The sequence below is a fragment of the Notechis scutatus genome, chromosome 2 (assembly GCF_049901735.1).
Source record: "Notechis scutatus isolate UNSWTSFEM ecotype Mainland chromosome 2, rNotScu1.2, whole genome shotgun sequence".
Taxonomy (NCBI): Eukaryota; Metazoa; Chordata; class Lepidosauria; order Squamata; family Elapidae; genus Notechis; species Notechis scutatus.
This window is the reverse complement of record NC_142010.1, coordinates 31,326,804-31,344,691: the sequence shown is the minus strand read 5'-3', so window position 1 is coordinate 31,344,691 and position 17,888 is coordinate 31,326,804. Positions and strand designations below refer to the sequence as shown.

At 36.7% G+C, this 17,888-nt stretch overlaps 1 protein-coding gene across 3 annotated transcripts in view; it reads right to left on the bottom strand.

The window, feature by feature from the left end:
* The window catches only part of PTPRG (protein tyrosine phosphatase receptor type G), a 704,217-nt gene that overhangs the window by 199,967 nt on the left and 486,362 nt on the right, over window positions 1–17,888 (bottom strand). For all 3 annotated transcript variants that reach the window (XM_026679640.2, XM_026679650.2, XM_087954524.1), the window contains exon 5: window positions 15,132–15,227. In XM_026679640.2, coding sequence (XP_026535425.2) covers window positions 15,132–15,227 — 96 coding nt within the window. The remainder of the gene's footprint in view (window positions 1–15,131; window positions 15,228–17,888) is intronic.

Below are 17,888 nucleotides of genomic sequence, written 5' to 3'. Positions count from 1 at the left end.
TTTATTTATTTTTTATTTATTTATTGGATTTATCGCCCATGGCTAATATTCGTGCATTGCTTCCTCTTACTCATCGCCTTTTAATAATTGACGCCTTCATTCCTGCCAAGAGAAAGTATGAAAAAATCTTCTAAAAATAAACCATATCAGAATCACAATCAATGTCAATGTCATAGATATGTAATTTGTGGTGTTCCCCATGCCAAGTTTCCTGGAGTTTGGTGCAAAAATACAAAATATCCTATTAATAACCAAATTAGTTTGGAAAATTTGCCTTTTCACTGGGTTGACTAAGCAACTATGTTTATAAGGGGTCAAAACAAATAAATATAATTTAAGGCAGAGGTCTTCCTACTTTTGCAGAATCCAGAACCCCAGATCAAAAAGGGATCAAGAGTAAGAAACGGATGTTAGAAGAGTTTTTACTGCTCAATCATCATCCAGCATGGATCCACTTCCAACATATCTGCTTTTCAGAGAAATCACACACAAGGACAATCCCTACTGTTCAATTAAGCTTTTGATTTTTCTCTACTCAAATCTTACTGTGACATATTCATCTCTTTTGGACATGTGAGAAGGATACAAACCTTTCTAAAAAAATCATACAGTAAAAGCAAATTTCTTTTACCAAGCTCCAAATTCTTAAATTGACAAGAAATACAATTTAAGTTAAGGTATAAAACACAAAAACTCATGTCCTGCCATTGTTAGGGAATGCCTAATTAATTTATTTTATTCTAATCATTGTGATCAGCACTCCAATTATCAATCATCTCCCAAATCTCACCAGGATTGAAGGTAATATGACTGCTGTGACTGACTACTATAATTTGTACCTATCAGTTATCCAAGTATTATCTGTGAAAGTCTTGTAATAAAACGTACTCATAAACTGTTGGCTACCCAATTGAATATCTTTTGCTAAATGAACACAAAAGTCATTTCTATTAAAAGCAAAGCTGATTTAATTCAGAGCGTAATAAATCACTGCATTCCAAATATGAACATCAATAGATTCTATAAATATTCTACTGCTAGCTTCACTTCCCAGCACTGAGAAAGAAAGGAAGAAAAAGGATATATTTGCAATGAACATTAAAAAAAAAATTTGAAAATAAAATAAAAGGACATGGCTACCACAGAAAAAAGGGGTCAAGGAAGCAGAGGACAATAGACCCCCCACTGCTATTTAAAAACTTACTAATGTATACTGTTAGCCTATCAATAAAGAACAAATGCTATCATAATTAAGAAGCATTTGAAAAAAAAAAACCAGTTCCTGACTGAAATGATAAACAGCTGAAATGTCCACAAAAGCTGCTTTATCTGAGAAACTTCCTTTATTTTTATTCCTACAAGCATCTCTGTGAGGTAGCATTAGTAAAGGACTGTGACAAGAGACCAAACTCACACACTTAGTTTCCATGAGTAGAGTAGAATATGAGCCTGGGTGTGTTTTTTGGGGAGCTGGAGTACATGACAATATTTATATCTGCCCCGACCTCTGAGAAGACAATCTCTCTCCATTTTTCCTTGCTATTCATCAAAAATTTCTAGCTTGATTCATATGACATGGTCTGGTTTGTCTGCTGCACTTAATTTTACCACAGACAAAGGCTTCTAGTTCAACTGGCTAGGGGGAATATTATGGTAGGAATGTAGCCTCCCCTCTGATGTGTACCAGATAACCTTGATGAAGGAATGTAAAAAATATTAGAGTAAATGACTACAGAGTCCTGGGAAAGGAGAAGAAACTCAAGGTAGGACTGTCTTGATTTTCTTTGGTATAAGGCCTACACTATCTGCTATCTTTCAGGCCCTACACACTGTACCCCAGGATTGAGAGGGAAGGGTAACTAGGCAAAACTGACAACAGTCCAAGTGACAGAATGATGGTAAAACTTTCCTTTTCTTATTGTCCTTAAACTTTGCTGATGGAACAGTAACATGGTGACCATTTTTTAACCAGGTACATGGCATGCCCTCACTGGTCTGGCATGGGTAGGAAGGATAAAGAAGCCTGGGAATCTACCAATCAGAAGCCTTGGTAGGTGTGATCCAGAGAGAACTTTAGACCATCACTTGGATCAAAAAAGTAGAACAGGTTGAAGTTGAGCTGAAGGCCTCTGAGCTGAAAAGACCTTGGTCCACAGAATAGAAGTCATTAAAACTGCAACTTAACATGATATGTGAACCCTCCTTATATCCACTGAGTCTATATCTGCAACTCTAGAATATAGAAGAAGGCAAGAGAGAGCCTGAGGGTGGAGTCAAGAGAGGAATCAGCCTGGAGTTGTTATGTTCCCACAAGTGGTCCAAGTCCAGCCCCTCTTATATTCAATTAACTCTTATCTAGTGCCAATTTAGTGCTGACTGTTAGTTGATTAGATCCTTGTGTGTAGGTATGAACAATAAATCAGCTTAATTGGAACTTAACACATGGTCCTGATTCTTTGCACCTGACAGGAAGTTTGTCTATGGACATAATGAAAGTCTTTTCTTATTTGCTACCTTATTCTCTTAACCACAGCCACCAAAAAAAAATAATGATAATAACACCACAAGCTGACTTTCTCTATTTCTTTCATCCATCCATCTTTCCTAAACTTGAAGATCTCTAATGAGATTTCATTAAAAGGCAAAAGTGAAGGGCAATGTTGAGGTCAGTAATCAAGTGAAATAAATCTGAGCCAAAGTGCAAAGCAGATGCTATAGATCAACTCAGCTGAGTTTTAAGGATCCAGGTTAAGAGTAGAGGAGGATTCTGTCTCAATGTACTATCTCTTTATTATTTTTTAATGAGTCCCCAACAAACTTCTCTTGGGATGGGCAGTTTGACAAACTCTTCCAAATCATGAGTTTTACATAAAAACTGCTTCCAGTTGCTTCTGCCGCTTTCCGAGCTTAAATCAAATAGACTTCACATTTCTTTATATGGGCAATAAACTCTCTCATTGAAGAGAATAGTTCTTGATGCTCTCTGAGCTTGGTTATTTGCCTTGATACATTTCATTACCCATCTAGGGCACTGATGATGTTACCTCGTTGGATAATGAAACATCTGCAAGCAAACAACCAAGCTGTGAGAGCACCAAGAACTATATAAAAGCATTTTATAGAAAAGGAACTGCTTATCTATTGTGTCCGTTTATCTGATTATCCACCTGTTGCTAACCTAATATTCACTTCTGAAAATAAGTTTTAAAAGTTTAGTTGAATTATCTTAAGTGCAAAATGACAGGGCAACAGTTTGTAATCTTGTTTACTTATTTATGTCTCATTAAAACTATTATGTGAAAGCCTCAGTTGATTAAAGATGGCAGAGACCAGTATTCCCTACTCATTTTCTCTGTTTTGCGTAGCTTTGCTTACTGTGAGAGGGAACAGAAGGATGGATATATAAGCACCTTAACACCCATTATACCTCTCTGTTTTTAGCCTACCTACATCCTTATCAATAAAATCTAATAACATTTATGCCCTATAGGTGCTGTCAACTGTATTAAAAGCCCCAATATCCAGAAGATCCACGTGCATTATGACCTTCATTACTACATTATATAAAAAAAATAAAGAAAACTAGAGCAACTTTTAATTTACTCAATGTGGCCCAGTGTATTGGCTCTTGGCAATAATCCTTGAAATCTAATGAACTTGGCAAGAAAACTTTTATATGACTAAAGGTGAATTATTAAATAAGGGTAATAAAAAAGAGGGTTTTCATTATTAAAAGTGACACTAATAATTGCACAGTATACTGTAACTCACTTAATTTAGAATCTAAACGTAAAAAAAGAATGTATGGATGTTATTAAAGGAGATAGACCACGAGTAATAAAACACATCAGCTAGGGAGTGAGTTTAAATCTCATCTCAGGTAAAAACACATTAGGTGGATTTAGGCAAGTCACTCTCTTCCCTCAGCTTCCATTTCCCTGATCTAATCTGTAGCACAATTGGTCTTATTTCAATAATGAATGCAAATAATTTTGTTACTGTACTCACAAGTAAATACAGGAGGTTCACACTGCATTCAATGTAGCTTATTATCAGCTAAGTGATAATAACAGATTTCTCCTACCTGATGACCTCTTATGTTTTGGGAATATATCTGTCAGTTTCACATCAGCATGGCTGTAAATCTTACCCCTCTAGACATTCATCTCCTTATTCAAGAAAAGGCTTACTTGGCAAAAGGCTCACAGACACAGCTGGGCAAGATTAATTTCTTTCTTGCAAGCAAGAATGAAGCCAGTCAGATGCACACAAAAGACCTGTCCACCACAACTTCCAAATTAAAAGTCTTCCATAGGTCCATCCACTTGGGTTTAAAGGCTTTTTAACTCCTGCCTTTCCAAGTCAATGGATACTTGGCCATTCTGTTGGGGCCTTGGAATGAACCTCATCATTGCTGACTTAGCAGTTCTCCCTAGAAAAGTCACCACGGATTCCTTCCTTGGAAGCTTCATTCCTTGTATGATCTTTCAGAAGAACTTGGACAGGACTTCGAGAGTCCTTCACTTTCCCTTATTACAGTAAGAAACATTTCTGGAATCTTTTCTTTGCCAGTTTATTGACCTAGCTTGCTTCAAAGCATTGACATCAGACTTGACAGAAGCCTTAATGGCTCTCTTACATGTTCCCCAATCTCAGCTCTACATTTCTTTAGCCTTAGCAATAACATGAGATACCAGAAATATCTATGGGAGGAATTCACAATCTCTTCTCACTGGATTGAATTAATCTTTAGGAAGCAAGGGAAGCCATAGCCTCCTGGAGAGTTGAGGAAGAAAGGCCAGGATAGTCACTTCTCCTAACTAAATAAATGCAATCCAAACCATGAGGGTTTCGTTGAAATCAAACTGAAGGAGAAATGGTAGTTAAAAAACAACAAGGTAGATCTCCCTATCTTCTCAAACATTCAATTTCTTGGGGAAAGGACTACTATAACATCATTATCATTTAGGCTTCCTTTGCTGGCTTCTTCAGTAAAGAGGGAGATCAGAGAGAGGCTATTTGGTGCTTTCCAGGTGGGTCATGCCCAAAAAGTACCCGGTTAAAGAAATTTGATCTGTGGATTAATGCAGATTTATATGCTGCCCATCCTCCGGAAATTTAAGATGGTATATATTGTATTGTTGCTATACTTGTATTCCAAAAGACACCAGTGAGAGGTAGGTATGACTGAAAGATAATTCACGGCTCAGTATCATTCAGTGAACTTTCATGGTGAAACCAGTCTTGAAACTGCATCTCTCTGGTTTTAGGCCAATACTCTAGCTGTCCCACTAATCAGTGCTACATTACAGGTGGTCCTCAACTCACAGCTTATGGCCTGGATTTGAAGTTCTGATGCCCCCCCCCTTCATAATCATGTGATTGCATGTTGGGTGCTTAGCAACGGGCCATGTTTACAGCTGTTGCAGCATCTGTGCTCATGTGACTGTGATTTATGAGGTACTTCGTTTTTACTTCTGATTTCTGCCAAAAAAAAAAAACATCCATTGTGGACAACGGATTCACTTATAGACCACTGCAAAAAAGGTAGAATCGGGTACAGTCACATGTGATTTGCTTAATGACGTGCACAACCATAATTATGTGTTTAATTATGGTCATAAGTTGAGGGCTACCTATATATACTACCTTTATGTGGCAAGATGCACAGAATGTAATTTGTCTTTGGCATTTGTAACAAATTAATGATGCTTAATTTATGACCATGTATTATAGATACACACACACAGCATGCATATACAGAAATGAGTACTGAGAATGGTTTTACCAATGGAAAAGACAGAAAGTTTATAACATTGATTTTTAAAAATCTGCTTGGTCAAAAGAAGTCAGAAAGACATCTCAAGAAAACACTAACATTTTTTAGTTTATAATTTTTCAGGCAGAGATCACAGAGGTACCTCAGCAATATTAAGACTTTTCTGTCATGCCACATAAAAAAAAGTTAAGAAGGAACAGTCAACCTACAATAGCTTAGGGAGTAAACTTTTATTTCATAAGGTCTTCCTAAGACCCAGTTCTACTTTTGGGTTGCTACACCATACAATTCACAAGACAGAAAACATCTACAAGGGAAACCAACCAGAGCATAGGAATACCTACACAAGCTTCCAGTAATGTATTTTGGGATTCAAAATGACTTCCAAAAGCCTTGTGATATTTGAATCTCTCAATATTGGTTTTACTTTTTACTTTCTTGTAGAGGTAAAATAAGATAGAAAAAAACAATGCATGGAATCATACTTCTCAGCCTCAAAAAATATTTCTTTTGGAGCAGGTAGTCAGAATATTGCACTTTCTCACTGAGTGGGAGGCAATGACTTGTCTCTCTGTCTAATATATATCTTAGCTGTCAGATAGAAGATCAAATGAAAACTCCCTTCTGGTAAGCTAAGAACCACACTTAAAGTTTTGAATTGGGTGGGGAACATGTATGAGTGATACTGCAAAGTGAGTGGGACCAACCACACATGGGGTTGGTATGACATTTTCCATTTTTCTCTACATTTTTATTTATTTTACTGGCATTAAGTCTTTTTAAAGCTTTCTGTTAAAACAGAAGTGTGCAGTTCAACAAGCAACAAAGCACAGTGACATGTTATTTTTATTGGGCTGTATTGTAAATATAGCTAAGTATAACTATAGCTAAGTATGGTACACATATTCCTAAGAACAATGGTGATTATAATTTCACATCTCTTTTATGTACCATCCATCTTATGTTGTAACGTGAAAGTCTCAAGATGTGATGCCCAATTATACCATAATTATCCTGATACAGTGTGACAAATATGATGAGCATTCAAAGCTCATTCTCACCCCATTATCCAATAATTAGTAGGGTCAGTTTTCTACTTATTGTAGTACTGTGTGTTTTATTCCACTCTCATATAAGTGATAACTTTGTGCTAACTCCATATGGAGGCAAAATACAAGATGCAGCTAAATTGTATGAATGCAGACAGCAGACAGGAAGATGGGGGAATAATGCTTGAATCTTCTTCTTCTAGTTTGGTGCTTTAAACAATTTTTCTTATATATAAAGGTAGGGAAGATCAAACATAAAATAACTGAGCTGTGCAAAAGCAGAAAATAAAATCTACACCGCAAGACAAAGGAAGAAAGATTACGAAATGATTTGCTTGCATTTTGATTTGTTTCTGAAAAAAAAAAAAACCCTCCCAGCTAGCATCATCTAAAGTACAGATTACCAAACAGAAAAAAATAATGCAGCTTAAATTTCAGAAAAAGTATAAATTCTCACAGACACCGGAATTTTAAAACAATTATAGAGTTTCTACTCCATCTTATTTGTAACTCAAATCGTGAACATGTTTTTTTCTTCACATGTGACATGCCATGTCATTTTTGATAATTATGCCTAAAGAATGAGAATGTGAATGTTGTCTATTCTCATGTGGTCTACGGACCTTTTGGAATCTCATGAGAAATCCCTGGAGCCTCAAAAAAGAATGGGATGTGCTTTCCTGCTCCTTTCAGAGGTTGCAAGGCCACACAAGAGCTTTCTCCAAAATTTCCATGTTTTTTACAACCCAGAGCTGCCTTGACCTTTTTTTCCTTCAGACGAAGTCAAATGGAAAGTTATTTACAATTATGCAAGTTTTTAATGCATTTATTAAATTTATAGGCTGCCCATCCAAAGCAACTCTATTTATTGGTTTGTTTGTATCCTGCTTTTATTATTTTTACAAATAACTCAAGGTGGTGAACATATCTAGCAACAACAATTCTGTGAGGTAGATTGGGCTGAGAGAGTATGACTGGTCCAAAGTCACTGGCTTTCATGGCTAAGGCGGGATTTGAATTCAAGAGTCTCTTTCTAGCCTGTGCCTTAACCACTAGACCAAACTGACTTTGTTATGAATTGTTTCTCTTTTGTCGGTATGTACTGGGTCTGTTCTGAATTTCTGACACACTTTTGGGCTCAAAATGCACGCTGATGTATTCCCCACCATCCAGTCAGAGCTGAAGAAGCTTCTTGGATGAGAAGCAAAATGTCTTCAAAAGAAAAATCAAGAAAGTCCAGTTGCCTCTTGAAAAGCACAATTTTGGATGGACACTTTTGAATGGTATGGGAGTAGGAATGGATTTCCAAAGGAAAAATAGTAGACTATAGGAACCAGGAGCACTACTCAGGTGACCCTGGGGACACAAATAAACCTCCAAGTGCCTCAATGACCCTCAAAAAGGATGCACATTACCAGCTGTCTGCAAGGAATATAAATCCTTCCAAACCCCACCATCCAGTCAGAGCTGAAGAAGCTTCTTGGATGAGAAGCGAAATATCTTCAAAACAAAAAAACAAGAAAGTCCAGTTGCCTCCTGAAAAAGCATCTTTGGGACTATCACTGATGTATGTTGATGTTTTAACAGGCACGTGCATTCTGGTATGTGCAACTAAGTACAGAACAGGTGCAAAATCTTTTGTCCTTCAGAGGCTGGGATAGTCACTCTCGTAATCCCTTCATGTTAGCCGTGCTAACTTTTCCTGGCTACTGATAAAATATACAACATTTGGAAGACATCGTTTTTCTACCCAAAGCATCTTGCAACAATCCTTCAGATTGGGGGGAGGGGAATGATTAACAAAATTATATAGCGACTGAGAACAAAGTTCATAAAACTCTCCTCTGAATATAGATTAGAGCCCTCTACCAATTAGGAAAACATTTATGATCTCACCTACATCTGCTGAACGTGATTCATGCTAGTTACAGAATGAAATGAGAGACATAAATGAACATAAAAACAGAGTTCCGTGCTGTCCTTCAAACAAGCCTTTGCTACTTTAAGTAAAGGAAAAGTTTTGGAAATAAAATATATTCTTATTTACATGAGAAAATTATGTGGCTGTTGATTATATACCGTCTTCAGGTTATCTGGGAAGTTTATCTACAAACTTTGCTGGTTCCTTTCCTATAAGATTTGCGGCTATATATATATTGAACATAATCTTTGGCAATATTTGAAATGTTATACACAATATATACTGTGGATGAATTTTTTTTATAACCATTAATTCAATCAGAGATCTTCTTTCTAGTCAAAACCCTCAGTGTTCACATCAAGTGGTTTATTTTTCATGCAGCTGATCCAAAGAAACAAAAAAATAATCAATATTAAAATCAAACTCTGAATTAAGGCCAGGTCCACTTTTCTAGACAATTATACAGTATGTACTGAATCCTAAGATAATGAACTCCAGTGATAGATAATAAGCTGTAACTTCATTACTATTTTATTCAAATACAGCTAAATACTTGGAATCTTTCCATCACTGGAATCACTACAGCAATGCAAGCAGAAAGGTACCGAAAATCACTGTAGGCCAGGGGTGTCAAACTCGATTTCATTGAGGGCCACATCAGGGTTGTGTTTGACCTTGGGGGCCAGGGTGGGTGTGGCCAGCTTGATGTCACTCGTGTCGAGGTGCCTGTGGTACCCCGAGCTCTCTGCCAGTGAAAACAGAGCCTCAAGAGGGCCTCCTGCAACCCTCTGCCAGTGAAAATGGAGCTCGACGAGAATTGCAATATGGGCAAAAGATAAACATATAGGTATTCCTCAACTTACAATTTTTCATTTAGCAACCATTCAAAGTTACAATGGCATTGTGGGGAAAAAAGTGACTTACAACCAGTCCTCACAGCATCCCCCTGGTCATGCGAACAAAATTTGGGAGCTTGGCACATATTTGTGCAACTGGTATATATTTGCACATGCTAGGGTCATGGGATCACTACATGTGACCATCCCAACCGGCTACCAACAAGCAAAGTCAGTGGGAGAAGCCCAGGTCGCTTAATGATGATGTGATTCACTTTATTGCAATGATTTGCTTAACAATCCTGGCAAAAGGGGTCTTAAAATCACTCACTTAACAGAAATTCTGGTCCCAAATAGCTACTCAGAGTCACTCAACTTTTAAATGGGTGGCATATAAATTTAATAAATGAATAAAATTGTAGTCGTAAATTGAGCATTATCTGTACTCGAAGGTTTTGATTACTCAGACGAAGAAAAAAATAAGCCAATGGTCAGGATGAGAACCATATCTTTCCTTATATGGATGTGATTATTTTTGGAAGGTTTCTGGTATGTCTCCCAATCTGACTTTTTTTGGGGGAACTGTACTTAGGCTTTGGAACTCTCATTGGAGGAAGGCCCACTTCTACTCCTTGCTAACAATCTTCTTTACATCAGAAACAATCTTCCAGAAGTTGTGAAGATGTTTCTTTTGGGAACAGTCTTTTTCAGACTCTTGCTGTTTTGTTTTTTTTAATCAAATTGCTGTTTTGACTTTGTTAATGGCTGCATTCATGCAGCACATCTAGCCAGGATCCTGAAATAGACATTTTCCTGGGCCTGTGCAATACAATGAAATATAAATTAACCAAGGGTTTCACACACAATGCATTAAACCACACTATTTTTTAAAAATCCAGATAGATAATAAAGTTCACCACACTGGGCATATGCAGCTGCTACATCGGTTAGCTAATTGGTTAACATGTGTGGTGTCAATACAGCTGCTATGTTTTGTTTTCTCTGTGACCATTTGTTGGTTTATATTTCTATATTTTGCTGTCTGGTGTTTAGAACTTTGTGGAAGGATAGGCAAGATGTAGATTATTTAAATAAACAAATAGATATAAAATACTGTAGGTTTTAAATTTGAAAGCAGAATGGTTATATGCATAGTAGTTACCCCCAAACCATAATCTTTCACACACAAAAAACCCCGTTTCTGTCATGCTGTATGTTTTCTTCCCTGTATCTTACCATATTTTTATTGCTGCATTCTCCAACCATAGCCCTTAGGCTAGTGCTGAAGATTAATGCAGATTGACAGAGAAACAGATATAGATATAAACAGACAGCTACATTTCACACCAAATAGTTTGAGCTTCCTTGTTCACACTGAAAGATGTATCGTTTATATGTGGCAGCCTTCTGGAATAAAGTCAAACCATCACTTTCCCCTCAATTTATCCTTTAAGTCAGGAAAGGAAAACCATTTCTCCAATATAATGAGACAAAGGAACCGAAGACTGCTTCAATTTGGCCTGGCCTGTCAGCCATCACAGGCAGGGCCCCTAGAAAATACAACAAGTTCTCAGGTGTGCTGAACCTGTAAATGAGCTCACCGAACATTCAGTCTGGTGAAAAAAAAGCCCATCACAAAAAGGAGCTCCATAAATTCACCGAATTGGAAAAGCCAGTTTCCCTGAGAAATTTAGCTACTGGATTTCGAAGTAAGAAGATGCCATTGCAGGATGATGGTGGAGGAAGGATGTTGAGAAGAGAAGCACATTGTCAATGTTGATTAATAATGTAGAAAGTTAGCACCCACCCCTCTCCTAGAAGAATGAAACATTCTAGGAAATATTAAAAAGGGAAAATATTATATTTCCCTGAATGAAGAAAAGGAGAAACATGTTTTAAAGACAAAGCAGTTCCCTGCAGCCCCCTTCAGCTCCAGGGTGATGGGATTAAGACATGGCCCTCAGGAAATAATAGGATTACCCATCTCACCACATGGCACCTGGGAAGATTGCATCAGCCTGTAGAGTTGTAATTGCAGGAATGTTCCAAACTCGGATGGCAAACCTCAGATAAAGAATGTTTCCAAGCAAGCTTCCGGTTTTGCAAGGCTTCGGCGGCGGCAAGAATTCGCGATCCTCCGCGATTCCTGCTGCGCTCGCTGCCGAGGTTCCTCCGATCCAGATGGATCTGAGGATAGGGCTGCCCGCAGAGGCAGCCGAAGAGAGAGGGGATCCGGATTTGGGTTTGGGGTATCGCAAACCCCTCCTCAGCCGGCAAAACCCTTTTTCCTAAGCGGTGGAGCGGCGGTCAGCAATGGCCGCCACAAAGAAGCCTGCAGCCCGGTAAGATTTGTGCAGGAAGAAGCAGGTGAAGGTGAAAGTTTTGGCTGAACCGGGACTAGAAGGAACTTTTAAATACCCTGGAAACTAAATCGTTTGAAGGATACATTGTCTCCCAAGGAAGATCGTAAAAGCGGCGGGAAAAAAAAGCTGAAAGGAAAGTTACTTTTTTCACTCTCCTTCCCACAGAAACAGCAGTTGGAAATCTGGAAAACCTGCTTGGGCATAGAAGGTAAACTTGAAATTTAAAGCCAAGGGGATAAAGGATTTCTGGACATTGGAATTAAAAACTTTAAATTCTTTTTTATTTGCTGTAAGTGGAAGGGAAGAGGTAAAGATTTATTTTAAGATTGTACTGAAGGAGACTGCTTTGAGTTTATAAGATCAGAAATAAAAGGTATTACGACTTCTAGAAGATTACTTTGGAACTGTGTATTTGAATTCTACCTAGGAAGAGAAAATATAGAAAGAAGAAAGTGCTAAATGAAACTGTTTGCTTTGATTTGGCTTGCTTTGTGACTTTGGGATCTTTGTGAACTATTTCTTGAAAGATTAAAGATATTTGGGTTGTTTTAAAAAAAGGGAAAAAATGGCATTATCTTTTGAAGAACTACAAATGGAATTTCAAAAATTGAAAGAAGAGGAACAGGAAGGCATGGGCTCTTCTGGATCTATTTTCCACTTTTTAGAAATGGCGATTTCTACCTATCAAGAAATACAACTGCGACAGGAAGGCTGGGATCAAGAAGAAGAAGCCATCTTTAATGGACAAATACTCTTAGTGGAGGAAGAAAAGTGTAAGGGGGGGTAAAGAAATGGTGAATTCAGGACTTAAAAAAGCAACCAAGAAAAAGAAAAATAAGATGAAAAATCGATATGATGTCAGAAAGCAACAGAAAAGAGAAATACAACAGAGAGGGAAGATAAAGAGAGTGAAATTTGAGAGATGGGGGGTGTGTGTCAAAAAGTTAGAATTGACAAGAAAGGAAGGGAAAAGGAAAGAGAAGTCATAAAAGCTTTAAACAAGATGTTAAAAACAGGTTTTTTTCAGAGATAAGGGGTAAGATATAATTTTATAAAAATGATTCTGCAAAAGTACATAAGATTGTATGGTAGATATTAGTATTTGAAATTGAATTAGAAAATTAAAATATTACATGAATTAATAATGCATTAAAGGGAAGCTATGAAAATGTTTAAGATTTGATAATAGAGTTTAATTTACTATGAAATATTGCTCTTATTATATTATAAACTTAATATTCCTTTTTCTTGGTTTTACTATTACTTATTAAATTTAATATTATTTGCTTGTTTTATTATTTTGAAATGTAGTACTTAGAATGTACGAAGCAGAATCAGTATGGAAAGTATGTATTACTTTAAGTGTAAAATTTAGGGGAAAGATAAAAAGTTGTCATACTTCAACCAGTGGTTACAGGAGAAATATTGTATTAGAAAGAAAGGAAAAATAGATAATTGAAAGAAAACGGACAAAAGATGCAAGTATAATTATTTAAATTGAGATGAAATAAATAAAATAGAATTAAAAGAATGAATAGGAGAGAGAAAATATATAGAAAATATAGAATGTTAAATAAGATATGAAATAGTATATTATGTGAGCATGAATTTGATTTATGTCTGTACAAAAAGATCTAAACCGGGGTAAGCCGCTTTCCAAAAAGAAGTTTTATGTATTTATGTTTTGTGTAATGTTTGTTTATGTTTGAAAGGATGTTGGAAGAGAATTAATGAAACTATATATAATGAATATATAATAATATATTATTATATAATATATATATATACATACATATATACATACATACATACATATATATATACATATATACATATATACATATATATATACATATACATATACATATACATATACATATACATATACATATACATATACATATATATATATATATATATATATATATATATATATATATATATATATATATATAATTTAAGGCAAAAGAAATACAATTAAACAGAAGGAAAGGGAGCAGTAAAGAGAAGTTGGGAAAGGATATGAAGTTGAACAGATAAGATAAATATATATATTAAATTGTGTTTGTATAGAAATGTGATAATTTGGAATTATCTTGTTTTTAAATAAGATATTCTATGTGTTTTTTAGAAAAAGATATTTTATGTTACTACATCCTATGTTTTGTTTGCTTGTGTATGTTTTTTAAAAAAAATTAATAAAATTTGTTCAAAAAAAAAAAAGAAAAAGAATGTTTCCAAGCAAATACAACTCAGGCAAACAAAGTCACTAATCTAAAGGAGGATTAGAGAGAGGAAGTAAACATATGTTAGACTTTAACTAGAGATAATTAATTGTATTAATTACTGTGCTAAACAGTAACGAAAGTTAAGCAGTAACCAAAGTTAACCAATGATGGAGGATAACTAAAAATGTGTATCAATGCAAGACTAGACTCCAATAAAGATCATCATGATTCAGTTGTTGATGATCAAACAACTCGACTGCCTCATCATTACAACATCAGCCAGCACTAGGTGAAGCCATATGGTCAAGACAAAGTCTACAAAGTTAGCTAAGACCCCCGCCCCTGGGAGTCTGACAGCCAATGTAATACATTTCTTACACAGGAACAGGAAACACTAAGGTGGGGCCCAACAGAGGGTATAAAACCAAGGGATTCTCAGCATTTCTTTCCTTTTCGCCCAGGATCTCTGAGGCATGTGGTCCTGTCCACCATTAAACCTTCTTTCCAAGCAACTTCCATGAATCCAGTGTCTTTTTCCCCACTTGGAACTGAACCCAGAAGGATTTTTTTTTTCTGTTGCAACCAAATTTAAAGTTTTCCTCCAGTTTAACTGGCCTGCTAATATTCTGCAAACCTGAGCAATGTGCTGAGCAATAGCAAGGCAACTTTTATGATAAATGTGCTCTCCAATCTGTGCACCAGTCAGGCAGCTATAAAAATCAGAATAATTCATGCAAAGTTTTCCACTACGTTTCTAAAAACACTTATTTACATTTCAAATTGTGGAGCAGACCATATGAAATATCCTTCATTTAGACAGGTGTAAGTGAGAAAACAGATGCGTTCATTAAGCGGGGAACAATTCAACGAACAATAACAACAACAGTAATCATGGAAGGGGGATGGGAGAACTTTACTACTTGGATTAAAGACTACGAGGCACGAAACAACTTACCTGAAAAAACACAGCCATGGTTCCTATGATCCTTTTTTCTTGGATGGCTGTCCCGAAGCTATCAAAGTCATCGGGGTTGTAGAAATAAATCTGCATCTGTGAAAAATAGGAGCAAAAGGCATTTTTGAGAATCTGAAGGCAAGGTAACATGTTGCTTTTGACAATCCAGGAGACAAAAGATGAAATCTCTGGCTTTGTCATGAAGTTCACTGACTAAATCTCATTCTCTTTCTCTCTTGGGTTACCTCACCGGTGTTATTTTATGCTTACTGTTACTTACAGGGCTAGGAGCAGTGGTGGGATTCAATTTTTTTTACTACTGGTTCTGTGGGTGTGGCTTGGTGGGCGTGGCAGTGGAAGAATATTGCAAAATCCCCATTCCCTCCCCACTCCTGGGGGAAGGATACTGTAAAATTTCTATTCCCTCCCCACCCCACTAGCCTGCTTTCCAACTCCATTCTCCTGTGCAGAGCAACAAAAGAAGACCCAGCCGATTAGCTAGGACTCGGGAGACAGAGAATATATGGGGCGGAGCCAGTCAGAGGTGGTATTTGCCGGTTCTCCGAACTACTCAAAATTTCCACTACCACCCCAGAACTGGTAAGAACCTGCTGAATACCACCTCTGGTTAGGAGGATTAGATGAACTCCAAGAAGATGTATGAAAAAAAGAAGTTTCAATTTAAAACCCATTCCTCTTAATAATAAATAATAATAATTAAGACGCTGAACTTTTGAGACCAAGCTGTAACATCTAATTAACAATAGACACCCAAGAAGGTTCAAGATCCGATGAGAGATAACAGAGTCATATGACAACTTTGAGTCTTGAAGTTTCTTTTTGATAGATCCCTGCCTCATTCAGTCACTTACATCCTTCTCCCAGTTGCTGGCTGAATAACATATTAATAATTTTAAGTACGTGTTTATATCTGATGAAGAGGCACACATGTCATTAACCAGTGATGCTGATAAAGACTCCCTTGAATTTGAAATTTGTTTCCCTAACAAATTTCTACACAAGTTCATCTCTCTCTCTCTCTCTCTCTCTCTCTCTCTCTTGGGGTGGGGTGGGGGGTTGAACAAACAGTTAGGAAAACACTTCTATTTGAATTATCAAGTTGCATTTACATCTACAACGGTACTTTTTAACAGTTGGGACAATTATTTAGTTTTTAGGTTAAACACTGCATCCTTTTTCTCAACGGATTTCTCTCTTATAGAAAAAGAAATGCATGTGGAGTATAATTAAGACAGAATGTTTGAACAGTTCTGCCTTCGGAGAAGGGAGACTGGTTGGTATCGAAGCACATTAGCCAGTCATAGTGATGTACAGCTTATACAAATATGAAGGCAATCAAACAACAGCTTTGCTCCATCTGCTTTTCTGCAGGAACTGTCCTAATTTATTAACTGAAAGGCACAACAAATTAGGGGCAGGCATGCACACAGCAACATGTGGGTGGCCTTCTGTGTTGAATAACCAGCATCTGTGCATTGACTGCTGTTCTATGATAATAAACCCTTGCTGTGTTAGCAACATCTGCACTTCAGTATTTCCTTCACCCGCATGGGTACTTTCAAGGAGCATCACCTATATTTGGCAATTTCCAACTAACTAAGTGTGCTAGACTGCAAAAATGAGATCCTAATAATTGATGATGACGCTGGATTGGGATTTAGCAGATGCCAAAAAATAGTCTTGCTGTTTATCAAGTTATTACAAATGTTTAGCATTATAGATAATTGATTTACTGGTAGTCTGTACATTGCGAAATGAAATGCTATCTGTCTCTAGCTCCGATCTGTAAGCTAGCATCTGGCAATGGTTCTCCAGACTCTTTAGCCTTCCTTGTAGATGATCAGAATTGAAACTATTTGCCAGAAATCTATAATACACATACATACACCAAACACAGACTGAATCTATGAGCTTTAGGTATTCTAATATTGTCTTCCCTACTGATATTCCTACAGTTCTTAGCTAGTATGGCCTATGATGGTATTGGTTGGAGTTACAGGGCCTTCTCATCTGAAAGGCACCAGGTTCTACTACTCTGATCTCCAAATATGGCAAAGCTTTTCTTTGGAAACTCAAAACCATTCTTTCCTCCCAAGGTTCTTAGCTGGTATGAAAATAATTCAGCAGAGAAGTTATGGACTGTATAGTAATATTCTAGTTTAATCCCCCTTTATAACATTCCCTATAATTTAGAATTACTTCCAACTATTTTAAAAAAGTAAGGATATTCTCCTTTACCTTCTAATATTTCAGAATAATCTAGTTAATGAACTTTAAATTGATTCAATTTCTATAGCCCAAATTAGCACATTTTCATACCTAAGCTATATCCCGGAAGAGGAAAAGCATTCTGAATTCTGAAAATGGCACTAATAGGTATTTGTTCTATAGCCAACTGCTTGTGTTATATTCTGGAATCCAGTGATTCCAAGATGATGGACTTTCAGCAAAATGAGGCCCTCCAAACAAAGCAAGATTACCTTTCAAGATGTAATGGCCTATGAGAAAGTTCCTAACAAATAGGAGTAGATTGGGTAATGATTAGATGAAATGCAGTTAAGAAGCAATGCTGGTATAGCAACTCTCCCTTTGTTTCTTGGACTGTAAAGGTGACGGGAAAGAGATGCGTTTTAAGACTGGCAAGATTCTGTTACCTTTACAATAAAGGTAGTGCTAGAATTCATGGTTGGTAGTTCATGTATGGACTACATCTAAGGACTATCATCAGACTTCAAG